This window comes from Choloepus didactylus, chromosome 6, assembly GCF_015220235.1.
Source record: "Choloepus didactylus isolate mChoDid1 chromosome 6, mChoDid1.pri, whole genome shotgun sequence".
NCBI classification, from domain to species: Eukaryota; Metazoa; Chordata; class Mammalia; order Pilosa; family Megalonychidae; genus Choloepus; species Choloepus didactylus.
The window spans coordinates 81,444,350-81,471,017 of NC_051312.1; the positions used below are offsets into that span (position 1 = coordinate 81,444,350).

Here is a 26,668-nt window from a genome sequence, read left to right on the forward strand (position 1 = left end):
ATCGTATTCTTCCTCTCCATACTTCTTAAGGAATACACATTCCAAACTTCAGCTCAACTGATAACAACAAACTGATAACATGTGCTCCCATGAGGAAAGTACTGAAAACCTCACATCCTGGACAAAAAGAAATGATCAAGATGCATTAATTCCTGCCCAAGGGATACAGCTCTGAGAGCAAAAAGTCAGAGCCACCAGCATGGAATGAGGAAGCAAAGAGAGATCTCTGACATGGAGGAGTTCTGTCCTGAAAAGGCCAAGGACAGTCTGAGTTTCAGATCTAAGGGAGGAGAGAAACTGGCTTTAAATGAGCTGCAGGATGTGGATTGTTGATATCTGGTTGGGAAGAGCGCGTCTACTCCAAAGGAAGTATATAGAGCAGGTGAGTCCTCCATTAAGGGTCATGGGCCCAAGTCAATAAAGATTCCATCCCAGAGAAAGCAGTCCACCTCCTGAAAAGTCAGGGGCAGATTCAACCAAGAGCCTAGCCTTGAGGCAGCCAGTCTAGTAAAGGAGGGGAGCACACAATCAAGAGACATGGGTCCTGGGTTCAAATTCAAATCTGCCCTTATTTGGCATATATTTGTGAAACTCCCCGTCTTTTATAAGCCTTGTCACAGTAAGGCAGCCATCTCTGCTCTACCCAAGCAGGGAGGAAGTCCAAACATCGTTCTAGCAGAGGCAAGGAATATACTACTGAGAGCACTGTCTGTGGAGTCCTGTACACTGACACTAATTTATTGTGTGAGTATAGCCCAATCACTTACCTACTCTGAGATTGATTTTCTTCATTGTAAAATGAGGACACACAGCTTGTGTCAGAATTATAAAAGCCTGTTATGCTGTGCTAAGAAAACTATGAATGCATCTCAGGAGTGATCAGAGATCATTACAAACTTTGAGAAATTGTATCTTTGGCCATCATCTTTACCAAGCCTGTAACAGGGATTGTCTAAGAATGTTCTTCTGGGGGCCCCTATGCCTGGGGGATGGTTCCCCTCAAAGGGAGGGGACATACAGGGAGCCAAAGGCAGCTAGAAAGGAGGACCCTGGCTCATACAGAATACATAAGACTGGGAAGACCAGGTCAGACAGAAGGGATTATAAAACAAAGCCCACTTAATGCATGTTCCCCAATTTTCCTCATGCCCCAGATATGAATATTTGTTTTAAAGAATCTTAAAGCTATTATCTAAGTGAGCTGGGACAGTGGAAAAAGTTCTCAGTGTAAAGCAAGACTGATAAAGCCTGAGCCCATTTTCTCTCATACCATTAGTGTACAGCACACACCAAAAGATTACAAATCCAGGAATAATTATGAGGCTAGGCCTATTTGGGATATTTAAGAAACCATTTTTTAGAAACCACTGGGTCTGGTTAAATGAAATTTTTGTCAGTCACCAAAGGGCATTTGTTAAGTGGATGTGAAAGAATACACTTCTTTCCTAGTGTTTCTGCTGTGGAGGAGGTAAGAACTAAAGCTTTTGTACAAAGGACAATGGAGGTGAATTTGAAAAGATGCTGATAAGACTCATGTGATCTGTTGTGCTCTGGACACTGAGAGAGGCCATGGTCACCTGGGGGATCAGACAGTGGCATCAGTCCATGTCTTGTAAGTAGGGGCAGAGGACATTCCCAAAGTCATTCACTGGCCAACAGGGCAACCTCTAGTAGAGGAAATTGGCATAACTTTTTATGGGCATGACGTTGAAGTGGTATCTGGAAGGCTGCCCACTTTATCAGATCATTTTAACATATTGTGGCAACCCATTGCCTGAGCAAAACAGGCCTGCAGATCCTTGGTGCACAGCAGTCTGCATGATCTAGGCAGCTAATGTTTAACCTATTATCTTTGTAAGCCAGTAAAGAGAAAAAGAGTAAATTGACCTTAAAATGTAACTTTATGGGAAGCAGGCAGAAGTAAGAGGCTCTTAGTCTCACAGTTCATCAGCTAATGTGTTCCTTGCCATTGTATGATGTCATTTATTTCTTTCATTATTAATTATATTCCTACAACACTGTTTCTAACACAGAAGAATGAAGGGAGAGTACAGTGTTCAGTACAGACCTCATGAAAATTTATCATCTAGGACAGATGTTGGCAAACTACAGCTACAACCAAATCCAAATTGCAACCCGCTTTTCTGACTGAAGTTTTACTGGAATTCAGTCACACTCAGACATTTATGTATTGTCTGAAACTGCTGTTCTTCTGCAGTGGTTGAGTTAGCTAGTTGCTTCAAAGAGCACAGGGTTCACAATGCCTAGAATTTTTATGATATGACCTTTTTGGGAAAAGTTTCTGAATCCTGATCTAGAAGGTTGTATACACCAAAATTAATATGATTAATTACACCTCTTAGTTGGTCACTCAGTAATCTTCTGGTCCCAACCCCTGTAACTATCCTACTATCAAAGCTAACTCAACACTACTGCATTAACTCCAGTGGACAATAACTCAAAGTGTTTTCCAAACTGGCTTCCTACCATGAAATTTGACAAATGGCCAAAAGAGGGGGATGAAAAAGAGAATTTATCAGAAAGGGTTGAAGAGATCAGGTGTTCTCAGGAACAGCAGAGAAAGAATCACTATGCCATTATTTGTCAAAATAGTTTTCCCTTAGCAATTATGCTTTAAATAAAAATACAGATTTTTAAAAAATTATTAATTTGCAACTTATATATTCTGATCCCATTTCTGAATGGCATATATATGAATAAAGCAAAATGGAAGCATTACTTCATGTTGAAAAATGGTATTAATACCATTGGAATTCTTCCAGTTTACCATTAAACTGGATTGTCACATTACTCAATTGTCCTATCCAAAAGACTTCTAATTAATAATAAATGATTGCTTTCATTGTTGTCACCTGCAGAAAGTAGTATATCCCAACAGAGAAGAAATTCACCAACCTAAGATGCTGGTTTCTGGGAACAGCTCTTCTCATCCTGTATCCTTTGTTCGGCTTGGGATCCTGGGACTTGAGAGTTCCCAGTTCTGGATTGCCTTTCCATTCTGTGCCATGTACACTGTCACTGTTCTGGGCAATAGCACTCTCCTTCATATAATCCAGACTGACCTCATGCTCCATGAGCCCATGTACCTCTTTCTGGCCATGCTGGCTGTCACTGACCTGGTCCTCTCCTCCTCCACCCAACCTAAAATGCTGGCCATACTCTGGTTTCATGCTCATGAGATTGGCTACCGTGCCCGCCTCACCCAGGTGTTCTTCATCCACACTTTCGCTTCTGTGGAGTCCGGGGTGCTCATGGCTATGGCCTTGGACCGCTATGTGGCTATCTGCATCCCACTGCACCACTCGAGTATCCTGACCCCATCTGTTGTGGGCAAACTGGGGGCAGTTGGGATGCTAAGAGGGGTGCTGTGGGTGAGCCCCTTCTGCTTCATGGTCTCCAGAATGACCTTCTGCCAGAGCCAGGTCATTCCTCAATCATACTGTGAGCACATGGCTGTGCTGAAGCTGGTGTGTGCTGATACCACAGTAAATCGTGGATATGGACTCTTTGTGGCCTTCTCTGTGGGTGGCTTTGATATAATTATCATCAGTATATCCTATGTCATGATCTTGAGAGCTGTGCTGCGGCTGCCTTCAGGTGAAGCCCGGCTCAAGGCTTTTGGCACATGTGCTTCCCATATCTGTGTTATCTTAACTTTTTATATCCCAGCCCTCTTTACTTTCCTCATCCACCACTTTGGCCATCATGTGCCCCAAGTGGTACACATCATGTTTGCTAATGTCTATCTACTGGTGCCTCCCATGCTCAACCCCATCATCTATGGAGTTAGAACTAAACAGATCTGTGACAGAGTTATACTGGGATTTTGTGGGAAAGACCCCTGAGCCAAGGGTCATAGTATTGCCATCACTCTAATCACCCCACCATCCTGGGGACATTAGTGAGGAACATTTACAAAGGCATCACTTGTCAATGCAAATTCTCATCCGTGAACAAGCAGCCCAGATGTTGGCAACCTTTCTGAATCAAAGGAACAATTGCAGAATAAGAGAGAGGTCAGTGGCCCAGACTCTCTGATGCAGAGAGATGAGATTGATAATAAAAAATTTAGTTGACCTATGCTCCTCATTACAAGAGAATAAAAAATACTTTCATTGGTCAAATGATTTAAGATTTTCAAAAGGTTATCTTCCACAGATGATTAAGTTGCAAACAATTATTTTTATACTGTAGGGAAAATATACATTGGTATAACATTATTTATGGGAAATTTGCCTTAAGACAACTAAAAGTACATTTATTTCTCACCATCTGGAAATCTCTATAGAAATAGAATTTGAGAAAAAAAGCATGTACAAAGATTTCATAAAATCACTAATTATAAAAACTAAAAAAGGAAATAATTCAAATGTTGGACTACATGAAATCAGATGATGCAATGTAAATTGAGTATTTTTTGTCATTTACCCATGGCATACCTTCTTTTATTGCACTTTTCCTCATTGTACTTTGCAGGTATAGCATTTTTTTCAAATTGAAATTTTGTGGCAACCCTGCATCAAGCAATCTATTGGACCTATTTTTCCAAGAGCATGGGCATATTTCTAGTCTCTGTCACATTTTGGCAATTCTTGCAATATTTCTAACTTTTCCATTATCATTGTGTCTGTTACGGTGATCTGTGAACTTTGACATTACTATTGTAATTGTTTAGGTTAGCTGTGAACCACATCCATAGAAGGCAGCAACATTAGTCAATAAATTTTATGTATCATCTGACTGCTCCACCAAATGCCATTCCCCTCTCTCTCCCTCTCCTCAGGCCTCCCTATTTCTGCAGACATAACAATATTGAAATTAATAACACTACAATGGCCTTTAAGTGTTCAAATGAAAGGAGGAGCTTTTAAAATCAAAAGCTAGAATTGATTAAGCTTGGTGAGTAAGGCATGTTAAAATCCTTCATAGGCCAATAGCTAGGCCTCTTGCACCAAGCAGTCTGCAAAGTTGTGAAGGCCAAGGAAAAATTCTTGAAGAAGATTAAAAATGCTACGCCAGTGATACACATGAATGATAAGGAAGTGAAACAGCCTTATTTCTCATATGGAGAAAGTTTTAGTTGTTGGATAGAAGATCAAACCAGCCACAGTATTTCCATAAGCCAAAGCCTAATCCAGAGGAAGGCCTTAACTCTCTTCGAGTCTATGAAGACTGAGGGAGGTCAGGAAGCTGCAGAAGGAAAGTTTTTAGCTAGTAGAGGTTGGTGATTGACATTTAATGAAAAAAGCCATCTCCATAATATAAAAATGCAAGGTGAAATGGCACGTGTTGATCTAGAAACTGCAGCAAGTTATTCCAAAGATCTAGCTAAGATAATTGATGAAGGTGGCTGCACTAAACAACAGCTCTTCAGTGTAGACAGAACAGCCTTCTATTGGAAGAAGATGCCATCTAGGATTTTCATAGCTTGAGAGGAGAATTCAAGGCTGGGCTTCAAAGCTTCAAAGGACAGGCTGATATTCTTGTTAGAGGCTAATGCAGCTGGTGACTTTCAGTGGAAGCCATTGTTCATTGAGTGTTCTGAAAATCTGAGGGCCCTTAAGAATTATGGTAAATCTACTTTGCTGTGCTCTATAAATGGGGGAAACAAAAAAGCCTGAATGTCAGCATATCTGTTTATAACATGGTTTACTGGATATTTTTAAGCCCACTGTAGAGACCTACTGCTCAGAAAAACAGATTACTTTCACAATATGCTGCTTATGCACAATGTACCTGGTCACTCAAGAGCTCTGAAAGTGATGTACAATGAGATTCATGTTGTTTTCATGCCTGCAAATACAACATCCACTCTGAAATCCATGGATGAAGGAGTCATTTTGACTTTCACATCTTATTATTTAAGAAATATATTTCTTAAGGTCAAAATACTAACATAAACAGGTGTTTGGAAGGGGTTCAATACTTCCATGGAGGATGTAATTGCAGAAGTGGTGGAAATAATAGGAGAACTAGAATTGGCTATGGAGCCTGATGACTGCTTCAATCTTCAAGTGACTGAATTGCTGCAATCTTATGATAAACTTGAATCCATGAGGAGATGCTTCTTATGGATGAGCAAAGAAAATTATTTCTTTAGATGAATCTATTCCCACTGAACATGCTGTGAACATTGTCAAAATGATGATAAAAGATTTAAAATATCAGATAAATTTAGTTGATACAGCAACAGCAGGGTATGAAAGGATTGACTTCAAGTTTGAAAATTCTACTGTAGGTAAATGCTATCAAACAGAATCAGACTACAGAGAAGTTCCATGAAATGAAGAGCCAATACATGCAGACAATTTCATCATTGTGTAATTTTAAAAAATTGCCACAGCCACCCTGACTTTCAGTAGCCACCATCCTGATTCATTAGCAGTCATCAACATTCAGGAAAGATCCTCCTCCCGCAAAAAGATTATTACTCTCTGAAGGTGTAGATAATGTTAGCACTTTTTAGCAATGAGGTATATTTTAATTAAGGTATGTGCATTGTTTTTGTAGACAGAAGGCTATTGCACACTTAATAGACTACAGTATAGTGCAACTTTTATTATGTAAGGAGTAATTGGTCCCTCAGTTACCTCTTTTTATTTAAAAAAAATTGGATTATTTTAATATTCTACTTAAGAAATATATATTGAGCAATTACTCAGCACCAAACATTCTCCTAGAGGATTTAGATAGAGTAGGTGAAAAGAGAAACTGGCAATCAGAGCATCTTATTAACTGGATATAACCAAGCTTGCACTGAAAACCTAAAATAGAACCTAAGATTTACTTAAGTTATTTAGTCCCAGCATGATTGCAAGCAATGTTACATATTCTTAGTCAATGAAAATACATTATTATCTTCATTACAACTTGAAGAAACACTGTGTCCAAGACATCAAATTTATAACTAAATTCAAGCTTTTCTGTTGTTATTTGCAGAAAGTACCAAGTGAGCACTTGGAATGACAGACTCAATTTCCCATTTGGAAGATGAGCAGCACCAGTCTTCCCTCTATTAACACACATCTAAAACATAAACTAGTGACTAAGAAAGACAGAACCTAACAACATCAGCCCCTGCCAAGTCATCTCCTAGTAGTTTTTAAACATTCATCAGCATATGTTCTAGTTTGCTAATGCTGCAGAATGCAAATCACCAGAGATGGATTGGCTTTTATAAAATGGGGGTTTATTTTGCCACACAGTTACAGTCTCAAGGCCATAAAGTGTCCAAGGAAACACATCAGCAACCAGGCACCTTCACCAGAGGATGGCCAATGGCGTCCGGAAAACCTCTGATAGCTGGAAAGGCAGCCGGCGTCTGCCCCAAAGCACTGGCCTCAAAACAGCTTTCTCCCAGGATGTTCCTCTCTAGCAAGCTTGCTCCTCTTCAAAACATCACTCCCAGCTGCACTCACTGAGTTCCCTCTCTCTGAGTCAGCTCATTTATATGGCTCCACTGATCAAGGCCCACCCTGAATGGGTGGAGCCATGCCTCCATGGGAACATCTCATCAACATCATTACCCACAGCTGGGTGGGGCACATTCCAAGCAAATCTCTGCCCCACAAGACCACAAAGATAATGGCATTTGGGGGACACAATACATTCAAACCGGCACAGCATACATCTGTGATCTCTGTGTCCACATCTTGACTATTTTCAAAAGGAGCATTTTCATCTGTACCATGTACTCTTCAGTGAGCCAAACAGAATTATTAGTATGATGTCATTTCAAAGTCAAATTCAACAAGCATTTCTTGACTGTTTAATATGAGCCTAGTGCTAGGGGTGTTGCTGTGAATGTAGAGATAAAAATGCATAGTTCCTCCTAGAAACTTTTCTTTGTGTTCCTACAGCTTCTGCTATATTCCATTCTCATCACACTCAATGCTTTATCTCTAATGATCTGCTTGTGTGTCTCAGTGCACACTAACCCCCTTGAGGAAAATGGTGAGTTAGTCACCTCAGATCCCAATGCAATGCTAATGCAAAGCAGGCATCAATACATGTGTTAAAATTAATAGTATTCTATCTAATGGAGATGATAGGCATGTCAATAGATAACTAAAATACATCATTTCAACACTATATATTAATATGCATTACTGTATATTGTAGAGGATTGAATGTGTCCCCACAAAAGATATATTCAATTCCTTACTCCTAGTACATGTGAATTTGATATTGTTGGGAAATACAGTCCTTGCAGATATAATTAGATTAAGATGAGATTAGACTGGTATAGCCCGGGTGCCAAATACAATGAACTGGTGGCTTTATAAAAAAAAACATAGAGGGAGATTTGGATGCAGGGACTTAGGTCACACATGGGGAAAAAGGCCATGTGAAGACAAAGACTGAGGAATGCAGCTGCAAGCCACAGAAGTCCTGGGGCCACGAGAAGCTGGAAAAGCAAGGCAGCATTGTCTCTAGGGCCTTCAGAGTGAAAATAGCCCTTGGAACACCTTGATTTTAGACTTCTGGCCTCTAGAACCATGAGAGAATAGATTTCCAGTGTTTTAAGTCATGCAGTTACTGGTAGTTTGTTACAGAAGCCTGAGGAAACTAAGAACAATATCATGGATATTTATGCTGCGTGGGCATGGATGTGTTGCATTCATTTCCTCCTTTCATCTTCATAAAAACTTCCTGATTTAAGTATAACTTTTTGATAGATGAGGAAACTGGAGTCTAAAGTGATTCATTACTTTCAATAGAGTGAACATCTTACGAGTGACTTAGAGTTCAACAGAAAATTTGAATAACATTTTAAAATTCTATGAAGACTTTTAAACATATATGCTAAATCTGCAGGTAAATATTTTATTGTGGGAAAGGAAAAAAGAGCATTCTAGGACAAGAGAAAGAATCTACAAAAGCATGGAAGTTGAAAATACCTGGCAATTTTAGTGAGCAATCATTCTAAGGATAGAGGTGAGGAAAGGGAAAGAGCACTGAGGATGCTAAGACTAGTGCTGGTTATCTTGGAGACCATGAGGTAGGGATGGGGTTAGTGATTCAGTTGGTGATGTGGGTCAGATGCTAACCAGAGTGTTAGGAATTGGAATGAGGACAGGGTGGATCCCTTTACTATCCCAACTAGTCAGGAAATTCCTCCTTTAGTCTGTCCTGAATTGCAAATCCTCATTCATCAGGATTTCTCAGATCTCCATGGGAAAAAAAATGGCCATTTTTGTTCAAAGGCAATGGTGAGGAATCACAATGTTATTGGGTTAACCAGAAGGAGTTTCCTGGAACAGCTCATCAGTGTGTTCTAAGCCAATAAGCAATACAATGAAGAAGGGCTGTAACCACACTCCCTGCTTTGACACCAGCCTTCCCTACAAAACAGTAACAGGGCTGTTTACTGGGAAGAGTAAATGCTGCTCTGACAAAGATAAAAAATAAGTCTAACATGATAATATAGGTGCTGGACCACTTGGGTTGGTGGCTCAACTCACAGAGGAACTTCTTTTTGAAGATTTGTCTACTGTGCCACAAGCGTAGAGACACTCATTCATTTCTGAATATATTCAATAACATTTCAGTGAACTCATCATGTGTCCCCTGTCTCACTACCCCTTAGCAACAATGGTTTTTTATCCTTTCCAAATTTGTCATGAGTTTTCTGAGGGCAGCCACCTAATCATTCTGATTACTGCATGCCCAACCTAGACAGCGGCCTGGAATAGGGCATCTTCTTAACAAATACTTCTTGACTGATCAAATAAGTAATGATGAATGCTGTGCTCTAAAAGGCTCTCTGTATTAGACTTTAAAAATTAAAAAATCCTCATGAAGCTCTTACTTTCACAGGACAAATAAGTACATCAACCATAAAGTGCATACAAGTTTCCCAACTCACGGACAACAGCAATGCTTCAAGCAGCTGTGGAAGAAGCATACTCACACCCTGATGTGTCATCCCTTTTCTCAAGTTTCACTGGAATTAGGTCTAGGATTGCAATAGAAGCAGCAGGGTGTTCAGCAGAGCCCTACATAATCAGTACACTTGAGATCTAGTCCTGGCTCAGGATTTCCCTCAGGGTGTGAGTCAGAAAGTCTAGTCTCCTATGGACCAACTCCTTTGTCACCACTTCATCATATCTCATCATAAAATAGCAGTGACTGACTAGATCATCCCAAGAAACAGAGAAAATATCTGTGCATACAAAAGCACTTGATCCTTACAAATTTCTGAAATACCCCAGTCCTGAGGGCAAAAATTTATTAGCAAGTGGCTCTAAACACCTAGACTACTTCCCTCAAAAGCAGGAAGAATTTACTAATTCTTAGATTAGACATGTATTGTGCATGTGGTTGAAACTCAGACCAACTTTGAACTCTGTTCACAATCTAGTCAGGAGACAAAGGCTTGAAAAATATCATAAATGCAGTAGGTGTGGACCAAGTAATACAACGGCTCAGTGCACAGCGTACCAATGGGGGAAGGCAGTTCTATTGGGGGACCAGGAAAGATATTGCTGATGAGGTGATGATTAATCCGTGTCTTTAACTGAGTGATTTTAATACATCAAACAGTAAAAGTGGGAAAGACATTCCAAGCTGAGGAATTAGCATTTTTAAAAACAATGAAGGACCAATCAGGAGGAACAGCAAGGTGAATATGAAGATAAATGAGGCTGCAGAGCAAACTATGGGCACAGAAATCCCCTACTGTGTATTTTAACCAACCACAGAATCTTAGATAAATTTACAGAAGAGATTGAAGAGACTTGTCCTGTTGGTACTCTTAGAGGAAAGTTGAGTTCAGGGCTACAGAGAAATCTTGGACAGGTAAATTTCCCCAGATCAAGAAAAAAAAATCTTATAAAAATCCTCAGGATGATGTAAAGAATTAAATAGAGCACAATGAGAAGGATGGCGTAATTCTGACAGCATTACTGCTCTCTCCCTGTCTTCTCCCCCTCCCCGTTCCCCTTCAATCTTTTTAATTTTTCCAATTCATTTTAATTAAATGTACAAAATGAGGATAGTGCCCAGACCTACCCACAGGCAAAATGAAAAAGTAATTTTTTAGATGCAATTGAATCATGTGGAAAAAGGTGTACAAAGATTAACATAGCATTTATTGTGACTCATTTCCATTTGAGGATTGAATATTTACAATGTTTGTCTTCAGTCTAGAAATCTCTACCTGTTATGTATAAACACTATCATCAGGTTAAACTGGATATAGCCCAATTTTATTAAGTTTAATTTAGAAAAAATAGGTGTATTTATTAACATATGAGAAGTGCTTTCTTGTACAGATAATTTTCTAACCAGTCGCTCTCATAATGTCCACCCTACTCAAAAATAGTATGTTTTTAGACTTTTCAGAGGCTAAGTACTACTCCTCCCACCAAATCATTGTAGTAATTGTGCCTTGAGACTGTATTTGGGGCTCTCTCCTACTACCCACTGTTTTCTTCATCATGCTTGGAAGCCTAGGGTGTGAGGAGTCTCAATTCTGGATCCTTTTCTGCTCTATGGCAGCAGCTATGCTGTGGCTGTTGTGAGAAGCATCACCCTTCTTTCACGTACTCTGCCTTCACTTCTGTGAACCCATATATTTCTTCATGATCCTGTTGGCTTTCCTTGTGGAGGATACATCCACCCAACTAAGATGAATATTTTATTGATTCAGCTACCATGCCTGCTTCTCTTCTACCAGGTCTGTTTCATTCATACTTTCCCCAGCCAGGGGTCTCCATGTGTCCTGTGGGTATTAGATGTGGCCATCTGCTTCCCACCCCACCATGCAATCTTTCCCAATCATTAGCAGCCAAGCTGGGAACAGCTGTAAACACAAGGGCTGCTGTGCATGAGCTCCCTTTGCTTCATGTTTTCTTGAACACCCTTCTGCCCCAATCACATCATCTCCCAGACTTATTGTGAATGAGCATGCATGATGAGATGGTGTTTGCTGTCACTAGATGATATGTATGGTCTCTTGTGGCTTTCTCAGTGGTTGGTTTTGATATATTTTTGCTTATTACATCATATGTTCTTATACTGCAGCTGTGCTGGAGCTATAATATGCAGAAACCCTGCTCTAGGTATTTGGCACTTATACCTCTCATATCTGTGTCATCCTGTCCCTCTACATCTCAGTGCTCTAGTCCTTCTTCTCCCATTGCTTTGCCCACCATACACCCAGAGTTATTCCTATCACACTCCTTAGTGACTACCAACAGGTTCAAATGTTCAAGACTCATTTGTGGGAAAAAGACTAAGCATTACCAGGAAAGCCTTGCAGAGAATTTTCATGGAAACTTCCATATCCTAACATCACCAGATTGATTTTCCTCATTCTTGTCAGGCAAATCCAAAGAGGTAAAAGTAACCAAATTCATGTCAACTCTCAATTGATATGGAAATTTTATGAAATTATCTAGGTGAGTAAATGCTCAGGATGCCAACTCTTGAAGGACAAGTGCCCAGAAAACATTAGAATGGAGATGCAATTATTCTATATTCATTTACCATGTCTAACAATATTGCTTAGTCAATCATGATTTGATATAGACAGATTAATCAATGAATTTGTATCAATTGAATGGAAAGATTAATCATTTAATTTGTATTAATTGAAGAAAGTGAAATTTAATATATGTGCTACGGAATGTGGCATTTTAGATCCATTTGTAAATAGCAAAATTTTGAGGTGAGACAGTAAGGAAAGGATATTGAAGGGTCTGGGTGCTTCTGCATTGTACAAGGGGGTTTGCATCTGAGAGCTGGAGATCTCATAGCAAGGACAGTAGAGATAATTTTCACTGACTTTACAGGGTGGATGTGATCTCAGTTTAGTTACCATACTTGGATAGTATGGTAATTATAGTCTCATCAAAGTAAGTTTGTAAAAATTACATGGATAGCTTTTGTAAAACTAGGAATTCCATTAATCTTGTTATGAAATGTTTCCCCACATAACACAGCAAGTGGAAAAGTGTTAATTGAAATATACATGGGTTTTATTATCAGACAGATACCTGACTTAAATTCCTGTCTTCATCTTATCAGTGTCTTATATGGGGCAATCACTCTATGTATCTCATCTTTTGTTTTCACTAATAGAAATTAACCACCTGCTTGTTTATATAGTTATGAAATAAAACATATAAAGGGAGTAACAAATGTCTGACCCAAAGTATCTGGTAAATTTTCATATAATGAATTAATAACCATACATACAATCTTATTCCTTCTTTTCTCTGTCTGTCCATCTAAAGACCTGTAACCCCAGCCCCAGGCAGTTAAAGGATTACCCCCTTTTTGAGTACAAGCTATGCATATGGTAACAGAAGTTCATGTTCATCAAGCCACCAGAACTTCCTTTCAATTCACTGATTTTTTAAGTGTGATTTTATAGAGATATATTCACAAAGCTCAATTCATTGATTTTAATCCTCCATCAGGTTCCTTATAAGCTGTTATGGGCCAAGTACTGTGATAACTAACCCATGCTACTGAAGGGTGAGTGTTCTCTCACTCTGACCTGAGAGAGTTAGAGGGTCCCTGCCCCTCTCATTCTTCCATCAGGACAAAAGAGAAGGTCTGCGCCATCCACAGACCAGGTTGTTCCCCCTCAAGGTCACGTGAGATTGATAAAAAGGATTGTTTGACCTGGTTGCCCTAGTCCTAGAAAACTGACCAAGAGATTGTTTATCAAAAGCATCCTTCCCTAAACGTATTGCTCATGGTTGGTGAGGGAATGGAAGTGGGGCAAAAGATGGTATTTGGGCCCATTGAAATCTCTTCCTCTTTAAGTGAAAATTTTCCTCTCAATTATACATTTCTATAGTTACTTAACTTGTGTTTTCCTTTAGGTTGTATCTGTCTTTGTAAAGGGGGGTGAGTGATATGTGTTTTGGATGCACCCATGCTTATGAAGTATAGCCATGTTAGTGAATGTGTGTTAATACATCTATCTTCAGAATAGTGTTATTGTTCTATCTTATTCTTGTTGTTTAATATAAAAACATTAGGCTAGACAAGCAAAAGTGGGCAAGTGTAAAATACTTGTCAACTCTAACCAGCCAAAGACTACTGTGATTTTATTAATAATCAAAGGAAATAATCAAGTGTGATTTTTATCACTCCCTTTTCTCATTTTCAATGTTCTCTTTTCCTAAGTGCCCAGCTCTTAAGAAAAATGAATGACAGAGTTATCCCAGTCCAGATCAAATTTTGGGCAAACCAGTTTACTGATGATATAATACCAGATGATTTCAGTAGGAGAGAAATAAAGTGGTGCTCATGTGGATAAAGAAATGAATAACCAATGATTGAGATTTCATGTGGAATGAAGTGATTTATAACCCAGGGCTCAAGAATTTTCTAGATGGTCAAATTATCCTGCAAAAAATCCCAGTTGTATCAGTGACTATTTCCATTGACTATGAGGGAACATGTTGGCATATGGGCAGCATGATGGGCTATTTTTTTTCCCTAAGTAGTATATGTTGGGGCAAAGAAACAGAAAAGTATCATGGTATAAGCAAGGATTCATTTAAAAATATTTTTCTTGCAGACATACTTTGTTCCTGATAGGCACCAGAGATAAAATGGAAATTAGACAAGCTTCTTCCCTTGGGGAGCATATATTCTAGTGGACAAGTCATCAAAGTGCTCATCTATAATATACTCTAACTACGCAGCAGTGGTTAATAATAAGAATGGCCACACTTATATTTCACCTGTAATATATAGATACTGTTCTAATGGTTATACATACATTAATTCATTTCAAATTCTCTTTGTCTGGTCTATGAAGTAACAGTGCTCTGCTCTCCATTATACAGATTAGATGAGGAATCTGGGGCACAGAGAGATGAACTAATTTCCCCAAGTTTGCACTGTTATTAAATGAACTCAGGATTCAAACTCGGGCAATAAATCTCAGAATTCACCACACAATGTTTCTCTGCTACTCCAAAGGTTGCCTAAACAGTTGGGTAAACTAATTGCTGAGTAAACTGGGAGCAGGCTCTGGGTAGAATCTAGGCTGGGCAGGGCTCTCTGTGTGTCCCCTACTGAGGTGCAGGAATGCTTTGGGGTCAGTTGTCTCTGGACAGCCTAAAGCTGTCACTCACTATTGGGGAGACTGGATGCAAGTACAGGAGAGTTGGAGGCTAATGTTTTTGGATAAAACCCAATTCAGTTTTCAACATTTTGCATCTTGCACTGTGCTAAGAATTGTAGTTATAAACAAAGAAGCCTACCTTTAAGAAACTCACAGTCCAACAGAAGAAATACAAGAGAACCAACTGCAAAAATTAGGGGCAAAATCTTTAAATGTCACAAGGCAAGAACAATTTGTTAGGAGAGTATTTAAAAAGTTGATGTTCCAAGAGACTCATCTAAAGATCAGAGAAATGAAGCAGCTGCTTTGAACTGGACATGGGTACAGAGTGGAGGGTTGGTGAGGGGAAAAACAGGGGATCAAGGTCCAAGCAGAACTAATTTATCAAAACTCTCTTGAATGCTGGGTTACTGAGTCCTCCACTAGGAAGAGAATTTGTCCCAGAACCTCTATAATGGTAGGGTCTGGGGGTGATGATCAATAGTCGTAGAGGAATCCAAAGGGTTAATACAAAGAGTGAGCCAAGCTTCATAAATAGAGATGCTGTCAGTCTCACTTTTGTATTTCCAATGTACCTCATAGCTACACTTCACAAACTTACTCAACTGTATTGCAAATATTTATACCTACTGCTAGCTTCTATAGATTCTAAAAGGGTGAATTGATGATAAACTCTATTTTTGTCTGTCTAGAGTATCCCTTTATTTTACCTATACACTTGATTGTTAGAATGGCTGAATAAAGAATTATAGGTTTTAATAATTTTCTCTCAAAATGATTAAGATTTAATACAGTATAAGACTATACTGTCTATATGTCTATGCTGTGAAAACCTGATCTCTGTGAGCCTTGGTTTCTTCACCTATAAAATGATGACATTGGTGCCTAGATCATTGGGCTGTCACAGAGAATAAATAATTATATGGTTTAAAAACCTTTAGAACACAACCTGGCTTTTAGTAACTATTCAACAAGTCTCACCTCTTAAGACTGGGGAGACTAAAACTATTCCTTTCTGGGACATTTTTTCTCTCTCTTAGGCTGTACTTTTTATTTGTGATGCTTTGAAATTCCAGCATTCTCTTAATATATGCTTTTTGTTTGTCACTTTGTCATTCATTTCTCTTCTTTCTGAGTAGAATTCCATCACCTAAATCTAGCAAAATTTGCTTAGCTATTGTCCTATTCATAGATATTTGGGTTCTTTCCACATTTGGGCTGCTATGTATACAACTGCTATAAATATTCTTGAACATTTTTGTGGTAATATGTAATAATATTCATTTTTTTACAGGAATGAAGCTAGAAGTGGAATTTATTGGTCAAAGTATGCTTCCTTTTATGAGAAAATTCCAAGTGATTCCTGATGTAGCTGTCCTATTTTTGTTTCCAACAAGGTATGAGAGCTACAAATGCCCCACATTCTTGTCGACAGTGTTGTCAGCATCTTTAATTTAGCTTCTTCACTGTGCTTGTGCTGGTATCTTGTTATGGTTTGAATTCTCACTTCCCTAATTATTAATAATGTTGAGCGTGTTTTCATACGTTTATTGAAAATTTGGCTCCTTTTTTTGTGACATGCCTAAGTCATTTGCTTACAGTTTTAATGAGTGGTTTGCCTTTCTAATAGTGATTTTGAAACTTTATTTGTTAGCTATGGATATTTTCTCCCTTTGCAGATTGCTTTTCACTTTTCTATGGTATCTTTTAAAGTATATTTTATACATAGTTGAATTGCTGATTTTTTTCTTTTGCGGTTAATGCTTTTCATTTCCTCTCTAAGAAATTGTTGTCTTCTGAAAAGTATTGAATATATAACCCTATTTTTCCTTTAAAGATTTATAGTTTCAGCTTTTACATTTTAGTTTAAATTCCAACTCAAATACAGTTTTTTTTATGCTGAGTTAGGGGCTAAGCTTCATTTTATAATTTTCATATAAATATCCAGTTTTTCTGACACTTTAATGACATTATTCTCTTATTGAATTTCCTATATGCCTCTGTTGAAAATCAATCAATTATATATATTTGGTCTTATTTTAACTTCTCTCTCACATTTCAATAATGCATTTGTCTCAACTTAACATAAATGCAAGACCATTACAAAAGTATGTGGAACTCTAGGAAAATAAGTTTTGTAAGGACCCTGTCCAGATTAAACAACTTAATTAAAAATGTATTAAAAAATACATGGATCCATGTGAGGAATGATTGTTTATAGTTAAAGACTTAGAATAATGGATAGATTTTTATCCCATCAGTGCACATGAATATTCTTGATTGTCTGCAGTGTCTATTGCCTTCAGTAGATTGTTGGCTTCAGCAAGTCTCTCCCTGCCATCTTCTCTCTCCCAGTTCTGTCCAAGAAAAGCATGGACATGAATTTCCCCTGTAGCCAGTTATGATTTCCTTAACTGATTGTTGTAAGAGGAGATACAGAGAAACCTATGATTAGCTGACAAAGAAGAACTGAAGCAGACAAAACCCTATCTTGTACTTCCACAGGTGAAAAAGGAGGTGGTTTTCTTTTGTTGTTCAGACATGGCCTCTCTCTCATCCAACTCTGCAAATAAACTCACTACCCTCCCCTCTATGTGGGACATGTCTCCCAGGGATGAGCCTGGCCCTGACATTGTGAAATTGTGAATGCCTTCTTGACCAAAAGGAGGAAAAGAAATGAAAAAAAATAGTTTCAGCGGCTGAGAGATTTCAGTCAAGAGGTCATTCTGAATGTTATTCTTATGCATTATATAGATATCCTTTTTTAGTGTCTAGGGTATTAGAATATTAGAAGGAAATACCTGAATATGTTGAAGTATAATCCAGTAACCATGATTCTTGGTGATGATGAACTATACAGTTTTTACTGTGTGACCATGTAACTGTGAAAACCTTGTGACTGACATTCCCCTTATCTAGTATATGGGCATATGAATAGTAAAATACAGACAAAATAGATATATAAATAATAGGGGGTATTGGGGTATGGAATGTTTTGGGTTATCTTTTTTAATTTTTATTTTTTCTTTATTTTGGAGTAATGAAAATGTTCTAAAATTTATTGTGGTGATGAATGCACAACTATGTGATGATACTGAGACATTGTGTACATTGGATGGATTATATGGTATGTGAATATATCTCAATAAAATTATATTCTTGAAAAATGGAGGTGGTTTTATCTTCAAAATCATTGTTGGAAATTCTGGTTCACTTCCTAAGGAGGTGGACAAAGTCATAAAATATCTTTTCCATAGCTTAGGGAAATGACTCTGAACAATACTTAACCAGGGAGGTCAGTTTTTATAGTTTTTTATTATCATGTCCCTGTACAATTAAAGAGAGGAAAATATAAAATGATTTCTGGGGTATTTTGAAAGCCCAAGTGAGTTTGGGTATATGAAATTGCAGCACCACTAATCTGAGAGTTTGCATTATAATTTCTAGCAGTTGCTCAGTGGTACAGGGGTAACTGCAAACAAGGTTGCTTTGAAAGGTAGCTTTGATGGAAAAATAGTTGTTGAGGTTATTGACATGAATGTGGTTGAAACAATGAGTGAGATGCTGAAGAATTCAGAGACTGAGCAGCTCTGAGCTGTCACATGGTCCAGGCCACACCTGAGGGTGACTCGCTGAGGCACTGTTGACAAAAGTTCAACAGATGTCAGGATATGTGGTATATGGAAGTTTCACAGGACTCTCATGTCAATATCCTCAACAACATTTTCTTCAATCAAAACTTCCTTTCCAAACATTGTTTACTGCCCCTGTCCTTGCAAACTACAAAAAGTAACTTCTGATTGGTTTGGCTACAAGTTAATGTAATTGACCTGACAGGTCTCAACAAAGTGCAGAAGTCTTTGTACCTTCTAGTGGAGACTGGAGTTCAGAGCAGGACTGTGAGTCATTTGCCCAAGTCCTCGATGCCTCCTGTAGAGTTACCAGCTTTTGAAAGACACAAATGAAGAGGGGTCTATTGGAGGGTCAGTGAGGAAAAGACTGACTTTCCTACTTCAAGGATTCAGCAGGACTCCTTGAAAAGCTTGAAAAGTGGTTTGTTTGGCCTGACAAGCAACTTCCACAAGACCCTGGATTTCATACTCTCTTAGGGGACACCCTGTCATTTGGGACTCTGGAGGAGACAGAGAGAGATGGATATATTTAGACATTCCTCTAGAAGTCATATTTGGTTTGAGGAAAAAAGACTATTTGGAAAAAAAGTAAATGACACTTTGTTCTACTTCCAGTACACTCAGGACTTCACATACCACAGTTAAAAGGAAAAGAAAAAAAAAAAAAAAAAAGGAGGCAGAGAAAAACTTTGTAACCAAAAATAAACCCTTAATTTCAATGTCATCCTGATCAGAAAAATAATAAAAACATGACTATTCCCCATAAACCTGAAATCCCTAGAAATAAATTGTATCCCTGACTTTTCTTATGTTGATGTGTGAAGGTGTGTCATGATCTTTGTGAATATGAAAACCATGATCTACCATGGATAGATTCACATAAACCTAGTAACCTTGCTACCTTTGGATGTTAATATTTTTTCTTTAAATGCATTTTGGGTTTTGTATTTTTTGAGGCATAGCCTCTCAAGTCTTACTGATTTTCACTCTTTGCAAATACATCTTTTCTTGCTGTTTTAAAATGTTCTTTCTCAAATCTTAACTTTGCCTCATTCATTGCGGAGAGTGGGGAGAAAATATTTAACACAATACAGCAAGACCCTACACAGAGATTGAAGAGAGGAAAGAGGAAGCTCTGAGTAGGCTCTGACTGTTCAGACTGAATGAAGAGGGCCTTCCAGACTCAGAGTTTGAAAAATGCTTATGGCAGGCCTGCCATCTAGAAGCCTTTCTCACTCTAGATAATAAAACAAGAAGTTGGAACTGTTAGAACCAGTGCCACCTGAGTACACACTGAGGCACCAATAGGTTTTCAACATCCCCATCAGACCCAAACTGCTTGTATATACACACTCATCTGTACAAGCAATGATATATATTCTTGTACTATCAGGTATGTAGCAAATCACACACATCCTTAAGTACTTGCACTCACAGAACCATGATATTACACTAAATATGTATACTCTAATGCAAATGATTATTCATATTTGTACATATGCACATACTTATACACACCTACACATCCACTCCCAATCAAACCTAGACATATCTTATACACATATAGAGCAATATACCTCTCACATACACACAACAGCATTGACACAACACATTTTCACATTGTAGAAAATATACCTTCAATTGTAAATGCACATACTCTGAATGACAAAGTATTCATACACACAAACTCACACTCCTGCAATGATCCAAAGCACACATTTTCACCCATGCATTCAAATTGCCTGTCTTTGCTTTGTGTTTACAGAGAAGAGAGGAAAGTTAGGGGTTAATGCTCCCAGCTGTAGTCTGCAGTCTCAGAGGAGAGCTGTGCCAGTGTGAGTCAGTGGGGCTCAGGGGGAGGGAGGGGACTAATGCTTGGGGGAAGGGAAGGGACAAATTCAGTCCTTTAAACAGGCCCCAAGCTCAGGTCTCTATCAAAGACTGAATCCCAGGAGCCATTAAGAGCTGCTGACATGCCTAGGTTGGTCAGAGACAGAACAGAAGTTACAGGTGAGTGTTTCCCTGTGTCCCAGGCATCTCTGTCTTTGTTTTAGAGCAGCAGGACTCTGAGAGGCTGCCATAAGCCAAAAGGAAAGGGAATGCACTGTGCAGAATGGCACAACTCACTAGGGGCTTCAGGACAGAAGATACTTGTTAACTGAGCTTCAGTCTGAGGTGAAGAGAAGATTCACTGTTCCCACTGTGTCCTGCTAGGAGACCAGAGAAAGGCAGGAAGCCAGCCTCCCTACATCAACCCTGAGCAAAAGAGCTGTGATCTGAACACCTCCCTGCTCCATCATTATTCCTCTGTGCCTTAGTATTAAGCATCACAAACTGAGAGACCAGAAAACTAAATTTCTTGGAAGTTATCCCTTAGCAAGATCTTTTATTCTTTATCCTTTCTCTGGCTTGAACAATATGGCTGAACTGATGGACAGAACTGTTTCCACATAATGAGTGAAATAACCGAAGCCCAGCAGAGCCAGTGATTATCATTGCTGGATTCAAACTCAAGGCTCACAGATCAAAACTGAGCTCCACTCACTGTGAGAACAGAGTTTTTGTAACCACATTTCATGTACCAAAAGCTATTGTAAGTTCACACAATTTACCTTTTATTTTGAGGGCCAGAAAAATAGATCTGAACTTCAGTGTGTGCTAACTGTAGCTGTAATATTTTAAAAGGATATTATAAAATTTCAGCACTCAGTATTCACCATAGTTACAAGAGTTCTGGTCAGTGAAACAGTCAAAGAACATAATTAGTACCAGGGAGGGGAGGAAACAGTGTTTGGCCAGGAGGGAGGTTATCCTGTTCTTTCATTTACTATTCTCTGGGGAATATACATTTCCATAATCAACCCAAAAGCAAGTTGATAACCTGTGCTTTCCCCTAGTAAGGCTGCAGAAAACCTCACACTGAACATAAATGTTTGGAAAGGATCTCACACCCAGCACACCCCCGTGTGACTGGTATCCTCATCTCTTCTCATCCCTGTTGGGTTCCTATGGCTGTGAAGGGAAAGAGACCAGAGGATTTCTGAGACTGAGGTCACCAGATTTCATGGGCAACAGGAGAGAGCAGAGAGGGGAGAGGGCACCTATCAGGAGCCCCCATCTTCCTCTTCAGAGTTGAGCCCCAAGTTAGCACTGCTCCTCCAGTATCCACCCAAGGGAGAAAACTGAGAACATAAAGTCAGAGCAGGCAGCATGGAATGATTATGTTGATTGGCAGCTCTGATATGGGGGAGTTCAGCCTGTGGAGAGGCCCTGGGAGATTCTGGGGAACAGACAGAGTGGGGAGCAGAGACTGGCTGTTGAAGGAAGCTGCAGAATATGGGTAGACAATCCTGGTTTAGAAAAGGGTCTCCACCTTTAAAAGAAGGCATAATAGATGAGCTTTCCTTTCACATTTATTGGCAGAAGCTGATAAAGTTATCAAACCAAGGAGAGCAGTGCCTCCTGAGAAATACCAAAGGCTAAACCTGGAGACTATTCTAGAAGCATCCGGTCTGTGAAGGAGGGGAGCACATAATCAAGAGTCAAGGGTCCTGGTTTCAAATGCATACCTGACTTTGATGTAGTATATATGTGTGCAACTCCCCTTTTTATCTGACTTTGTCACAATAAGGCAACCAGCTCTGCTCCAACCAACCAGAGACAGCAGAGTGTACCACAGAGAGCACGGCTGTGTGGAGTCCTGCACTCTGACACTGATTTATTATGTGACCTTAGCCCAATCACTTAATTACTCTGAGATTATTTTTCTCATTGTAAAATGAGGATACAGAGGTTTTATGAGATTTAAAAACAATAAAGTTTTAAAATTTTGTAGTGCTACGTCAAGAAAAATAGTGATAATGTCCAGAATTAATCAGATATTATTAGAGACTTTGAGAAATGTTATCCTTAGCTGTTATCTCCACCAGTGCCTGATGCAGGAATGGGATGGTCAAAGTATGTCCTTCCAGGTGCCCCTGAGCCTCTGGAACTGTGTATCTACAAGTGGAGGGGATAAAAGGGGCAAATGCCAGGTAGAAAGGAAGACTCTGGCTCCTACAGAGTATTTAAGACAGTTGGGAAGACCAGCTCATGCTGAAGGAGATAAAATAGACCCCTAGTGAAGCAGGATAGAATAGGGCATCAAGGCTGTAGTCCCTGGTCTTCCATTCAGCTTTGAAAGAGTAAATGGAGAACTGTGAATCGCAGCTGCAAACCTCATGTTACAAAAATGTTTCCTAAAGCTTGAAACCTCCCCAAACCATAAAAGCTTGTAAAATCATAGGCCCAAAGCAAATTCTTAGTTAATGACAGAAGGCATGGGTTCATAAAGGTTAAACATCTCCCCAGGGACAAATTCCAGATACATAACCAGCAGGTCAGATGTTCTGATAAAGATATTCTTATAACTATCTCCTCCTAGAATAAAGAAGACATCTGGTGTTCAAAGGTTAAGATTAAAAAAAAACACTGCAAAACTTCCCTATAAAACAAGCTAGGCCAGTGCCGCTCGGTGCATGTTTCTCCCTTGAACATGTCCACATTGTCTCTTTTACATGGATTCTTTCTCTCTTTCTTTAATAAACCTTACTACTTATTCCTACTGGCCACTCTCATGTCTGAATTATTTCCATGGTGAGAGCCCGAACCTGGAATGAGATTCTGCCTGGCACTGTTGCCAGCAGGGTGCCAGTTACACTAGGACCCAGATAATGTGTGTTCTTGAATTTTCTCCATACACTGAACATTACTATTTGTTTGGAATTATCCAGGTTGAATGGTAATGTGGAAAAAGCTTCTGGTTTACAGCAAGATTGATAAAGTCTAGGCCCCATTTCTCAACCATTAGGGTTCATTATAAACAAAAAAAGTGATGTTTCTGGGCAAAATCAGGAGGAGGGTAGGCCTATTTGGGATCTTGAGGAAACCTTCTTTCGGAATTATTAGGTCTAGTTGAATGAAGCATTTGTTTATCAGCAAAGCTGATTTGGAAATGGAGTTTTGAAAGGACACTCTTCTTTCCTCGGTGATTCTTCTCTGGAGTAAGTAAGAACTAAAGCTTTCAAATAAAGTCACAGGACAACTGGGACTAAATAGGGGAAAGATGCTGGTAAGACTCATGTGAGCTGTGATGCCTTCCACTCTGAGAGAGGTCGTGGTCACCAGGGGATCAGACACTGGGATCAGTGCACGTCATGTAAGTAGGGGCAGAGGGACACTCCCGAAGTCATTCACTGGCCAGCAGGGCAACCTCTAGTAGAAATTGGCATAAATCTTTAGTGGGTATGAAAACTGAGTGATGAGGGAAGGGCTGCCCATATTTATGAGGACATTTTAACATACATATCATCAGCTAATGGGTGTATTGCCATTGACTAATGCCTTTTGTTTGTTAATTCCTTCAGCAAATGTCTATTGAGCTCCTACTCTGTGCCAAGAACAAAGGTGCTGGAGAAAGGGCAGGTTTATGGATTGACCTCTTGAAAATGTTTCATAAAGGACAGGAGTTGGAAAACTATACAGATATAACTAAATCCAACCTGTAGCCTAAGTAAAGTTTTATTGGAATACAGTGACACTCATGCATTTATGTAGTGTCTGAGGCTGCTCTTGCACAACAGTGACATAAGTAACAAGCTGCAAAAGATACTCTTTGGCCCACAAAGCCTAAAACTTGTTTCAAAAAAATTTAGCTCTCTGATCTATGAAATGCTTCACATTAAAAATAATATGTGTAATTATCATTACACAAATGGAGGGTCAGTATCTTACTGTCAGATCTTTGTAGTAAATTATCTTGGAGTCTAGGCTAACTCAACATTACTGCATAATTGCAATGATCCTTTAATTCAGTGTTTTCCAGCTGGCTTCTTACCTTGCAAAGTTGTACAAGTAAGTGGCTTATACAGAAGGATGAAAAGAAGGACCTATAGGAAAGGGTTGAACAAACCAGTTCTTAATTCTAAACAAAAAAAGGACAAGCATTACTAAGATGTATGATATTATTTTTCAAAATAGTTTTCATTTATCAGATTCTCTTTCAAGAAAAACATTGATTCTTAAAAATAATTGAAATGCAAATACGTTTTCTAATTCCAATTTCTGAATGACATAAATAATAACAAAGTATAACGTTTACCATTGCCCCATGTTGAAAAACTGTATTAAAACCATTTAAATTATTCTAGCTTACAATTACCCAATTGGCCTAACCAAAAGACTTCTAATTAATAATAAATTATTGCTTTCATTGTTGTCACCTGCAGAAAGCAGTACATCCCAACAGAGAACAAATTAGCCAACCTAAGATGCTGGCTTCCAGGAACAGCTCTTCTCATCCTGTGTCCTTTGTTCTGCTTGGAATCCCAGGACTTGACAGTTCCCAGTTCTGGATTGCCTTTCCATTCTGTGCCATGTACGCTGTCGCTGTTCTGGGCAATATCACTCTCCTTCATATAATCCGGACAGACCTCACGCTCCATGAGCCCATGTACCTCTTTCTGGCCATGCTGGCTGTCACTGACCTGGTCCTCTCCTCCTCCACCCAACCTAAAATGCTGGCCATACTCTGGTTTCATGCTCATGAGATTGGCTACCATGCCTGCCTCACCCAGGTGTTCTTCATCCACACCTTTGCTTCTGTGGAGTCCGGGGTGCTCATGGCTATGGCCTTGGACCGCTATGTGGCTATCTGCTTCCCACTGCGCCACTCGAGTATCCTGACCCCATCTGTTGTGGGCAAACTGGGGGCAGTTGTGATGCTAAGAGGGGTGCTGTGGGTGAGCCCCTTCTGCTTCATGGTCTCCAGAATGCCTTTCTGCCAGAACCGGGTCATTCCTCAATCATACTGTGAGCACATGGCTGTGCTGAAGCTGGTGTGTGCTGATACCACAGTAAATCGTGCATATGGACTCTTTGTGGCCTTCTCTGTGGGTGGCTTTGATATAATTATCATCAGTATATCCTATGTCATGATCTTGAGAGCTGTGCTGCGGCTGCCCTCAAGTGAAGCCCGGCTCAAGGCTTTTGGCACATGTGCTTCCCATATCTGTGTTATCTTAGCTTTGTATATCCCAGCCCTCTTTACTTTCCTCACCCACCGCTTTGGCCATCATGTGCCCCAAGTGGTACACATCATGTTTGCTAATGTCTACCTACTGGTTCCTCCCATGCTCAACCCCATCATCTATGGAGTTAGAACCAAACAGATCCGGGATAGGGTTATACAGGGATGTTGTGGCAAGGACTCCTGAGACAAGGCTTACAACATCACCATCACTCTAATCACCCCACCATCCTGGGGACATTAATGGGAAATGTGCCAGACCATCACATATCTGTGTAAATTCACCTCTGTGAACAAGTGGCCAAGTGGTTGTCAACCTTCCTGTAGCAAGAGGAACAATTTTCAGGTCATGTAGAACAAGGGAGAAGTCAGTTGCCCAGATGATCTGATGCAGAAAGATGTGACTGATTAACAAAATCTGATTTGAACCATGTTTTTCATCACAAGGGAATAAGAAAAAAGTATAAGTGAAGATGTTTCAAAATGTCATTTTCCACAGGTGGCTAAGGTGAAAAATTTTTTTTCACTGCAGGCAGAAATTGGTACAACATTGTTTAAATGAATTTTGATATTTGCATTAGGCAATTGAAAAGTATATGTATATTTCCTAATCTGAAAATCACTATAGAAATATAATTTGAGAAACAAAAGTATGTACAGAATATACATAAAATAATTGTTTATAATAAAACAGGAAATCATTCAAATGTTGATCTAAATGAAACCAGATATAGCAATGCACAATTGAATATTAGGTATTATTTAAGTATTCTATTTGCGACAGATGTCGAAAGATGTGAATTATAATCATGATATAAGATTAAACTGAAAAGGAAGAAAAGACAATTGCCAATA

At 39.2% G+C, this 26,668-nt stretch overlaps 2 protein-coding genes across 3 annotated transcripts; both read left to right on the forward strand.

Annotated features, from left to right (window-relative positions):
• Window positions 1-2,921: 2,921 nt before the first annotated feature.
• On the forward strand, window positions 2,922-3,866 carry LOC119538532 (olfactory receptor 52R1-like). The gene has a single exon (XM_037841532.1). It carries the CDS (start codon window positions 2,922-2,924, stop codon window positions 3,864-3,866), a length of 945 nt encoding a protein of 314 aa, XP_037697460.1.
• Window positions 3,867-20,115: 16,249 nt separating this feature from the next.
• LOC119537658 (olfactory receptor 52R1-like) lies at window positions 20,116-26,000 on the forward strand. 2 transcript variants are annotated; one of them, XM_037840193.1, is made up of 2 exons: window positions 20,116-20,130; window positions 25,056-26,000. In XM_037840193.1, exons 1-2 carry the CDS (start codon window positions 20,116-20,118, stop codon window positions 25,998-26,000), a joined length of 960 nt encoding a protein of 319 aa, XP_037696121.1. The 2 variants fall into 2 exon arrangements, with proteins under 2 accessions (XP_037696121.1, XP_037696122.1); XM_037840194.1 differs by lacking the exon at window positions 20,116-20,130 and having other exon boundaries at window positions 25,047-26,000.
• The last annotated feature ends 668 nt before the right edge of the window (window positions 26,001-26,668 follow it).

What these genes read in the sequence shown, in the direction of transcription:
- LOC119538532 (XM_037841532.1), top strand. Translation starts at nt 2,922, where the DNA reads ATGCTGGTTTCTGGGAACAGCTCTTCTCATCCTGTATCCTTTGTTCGG.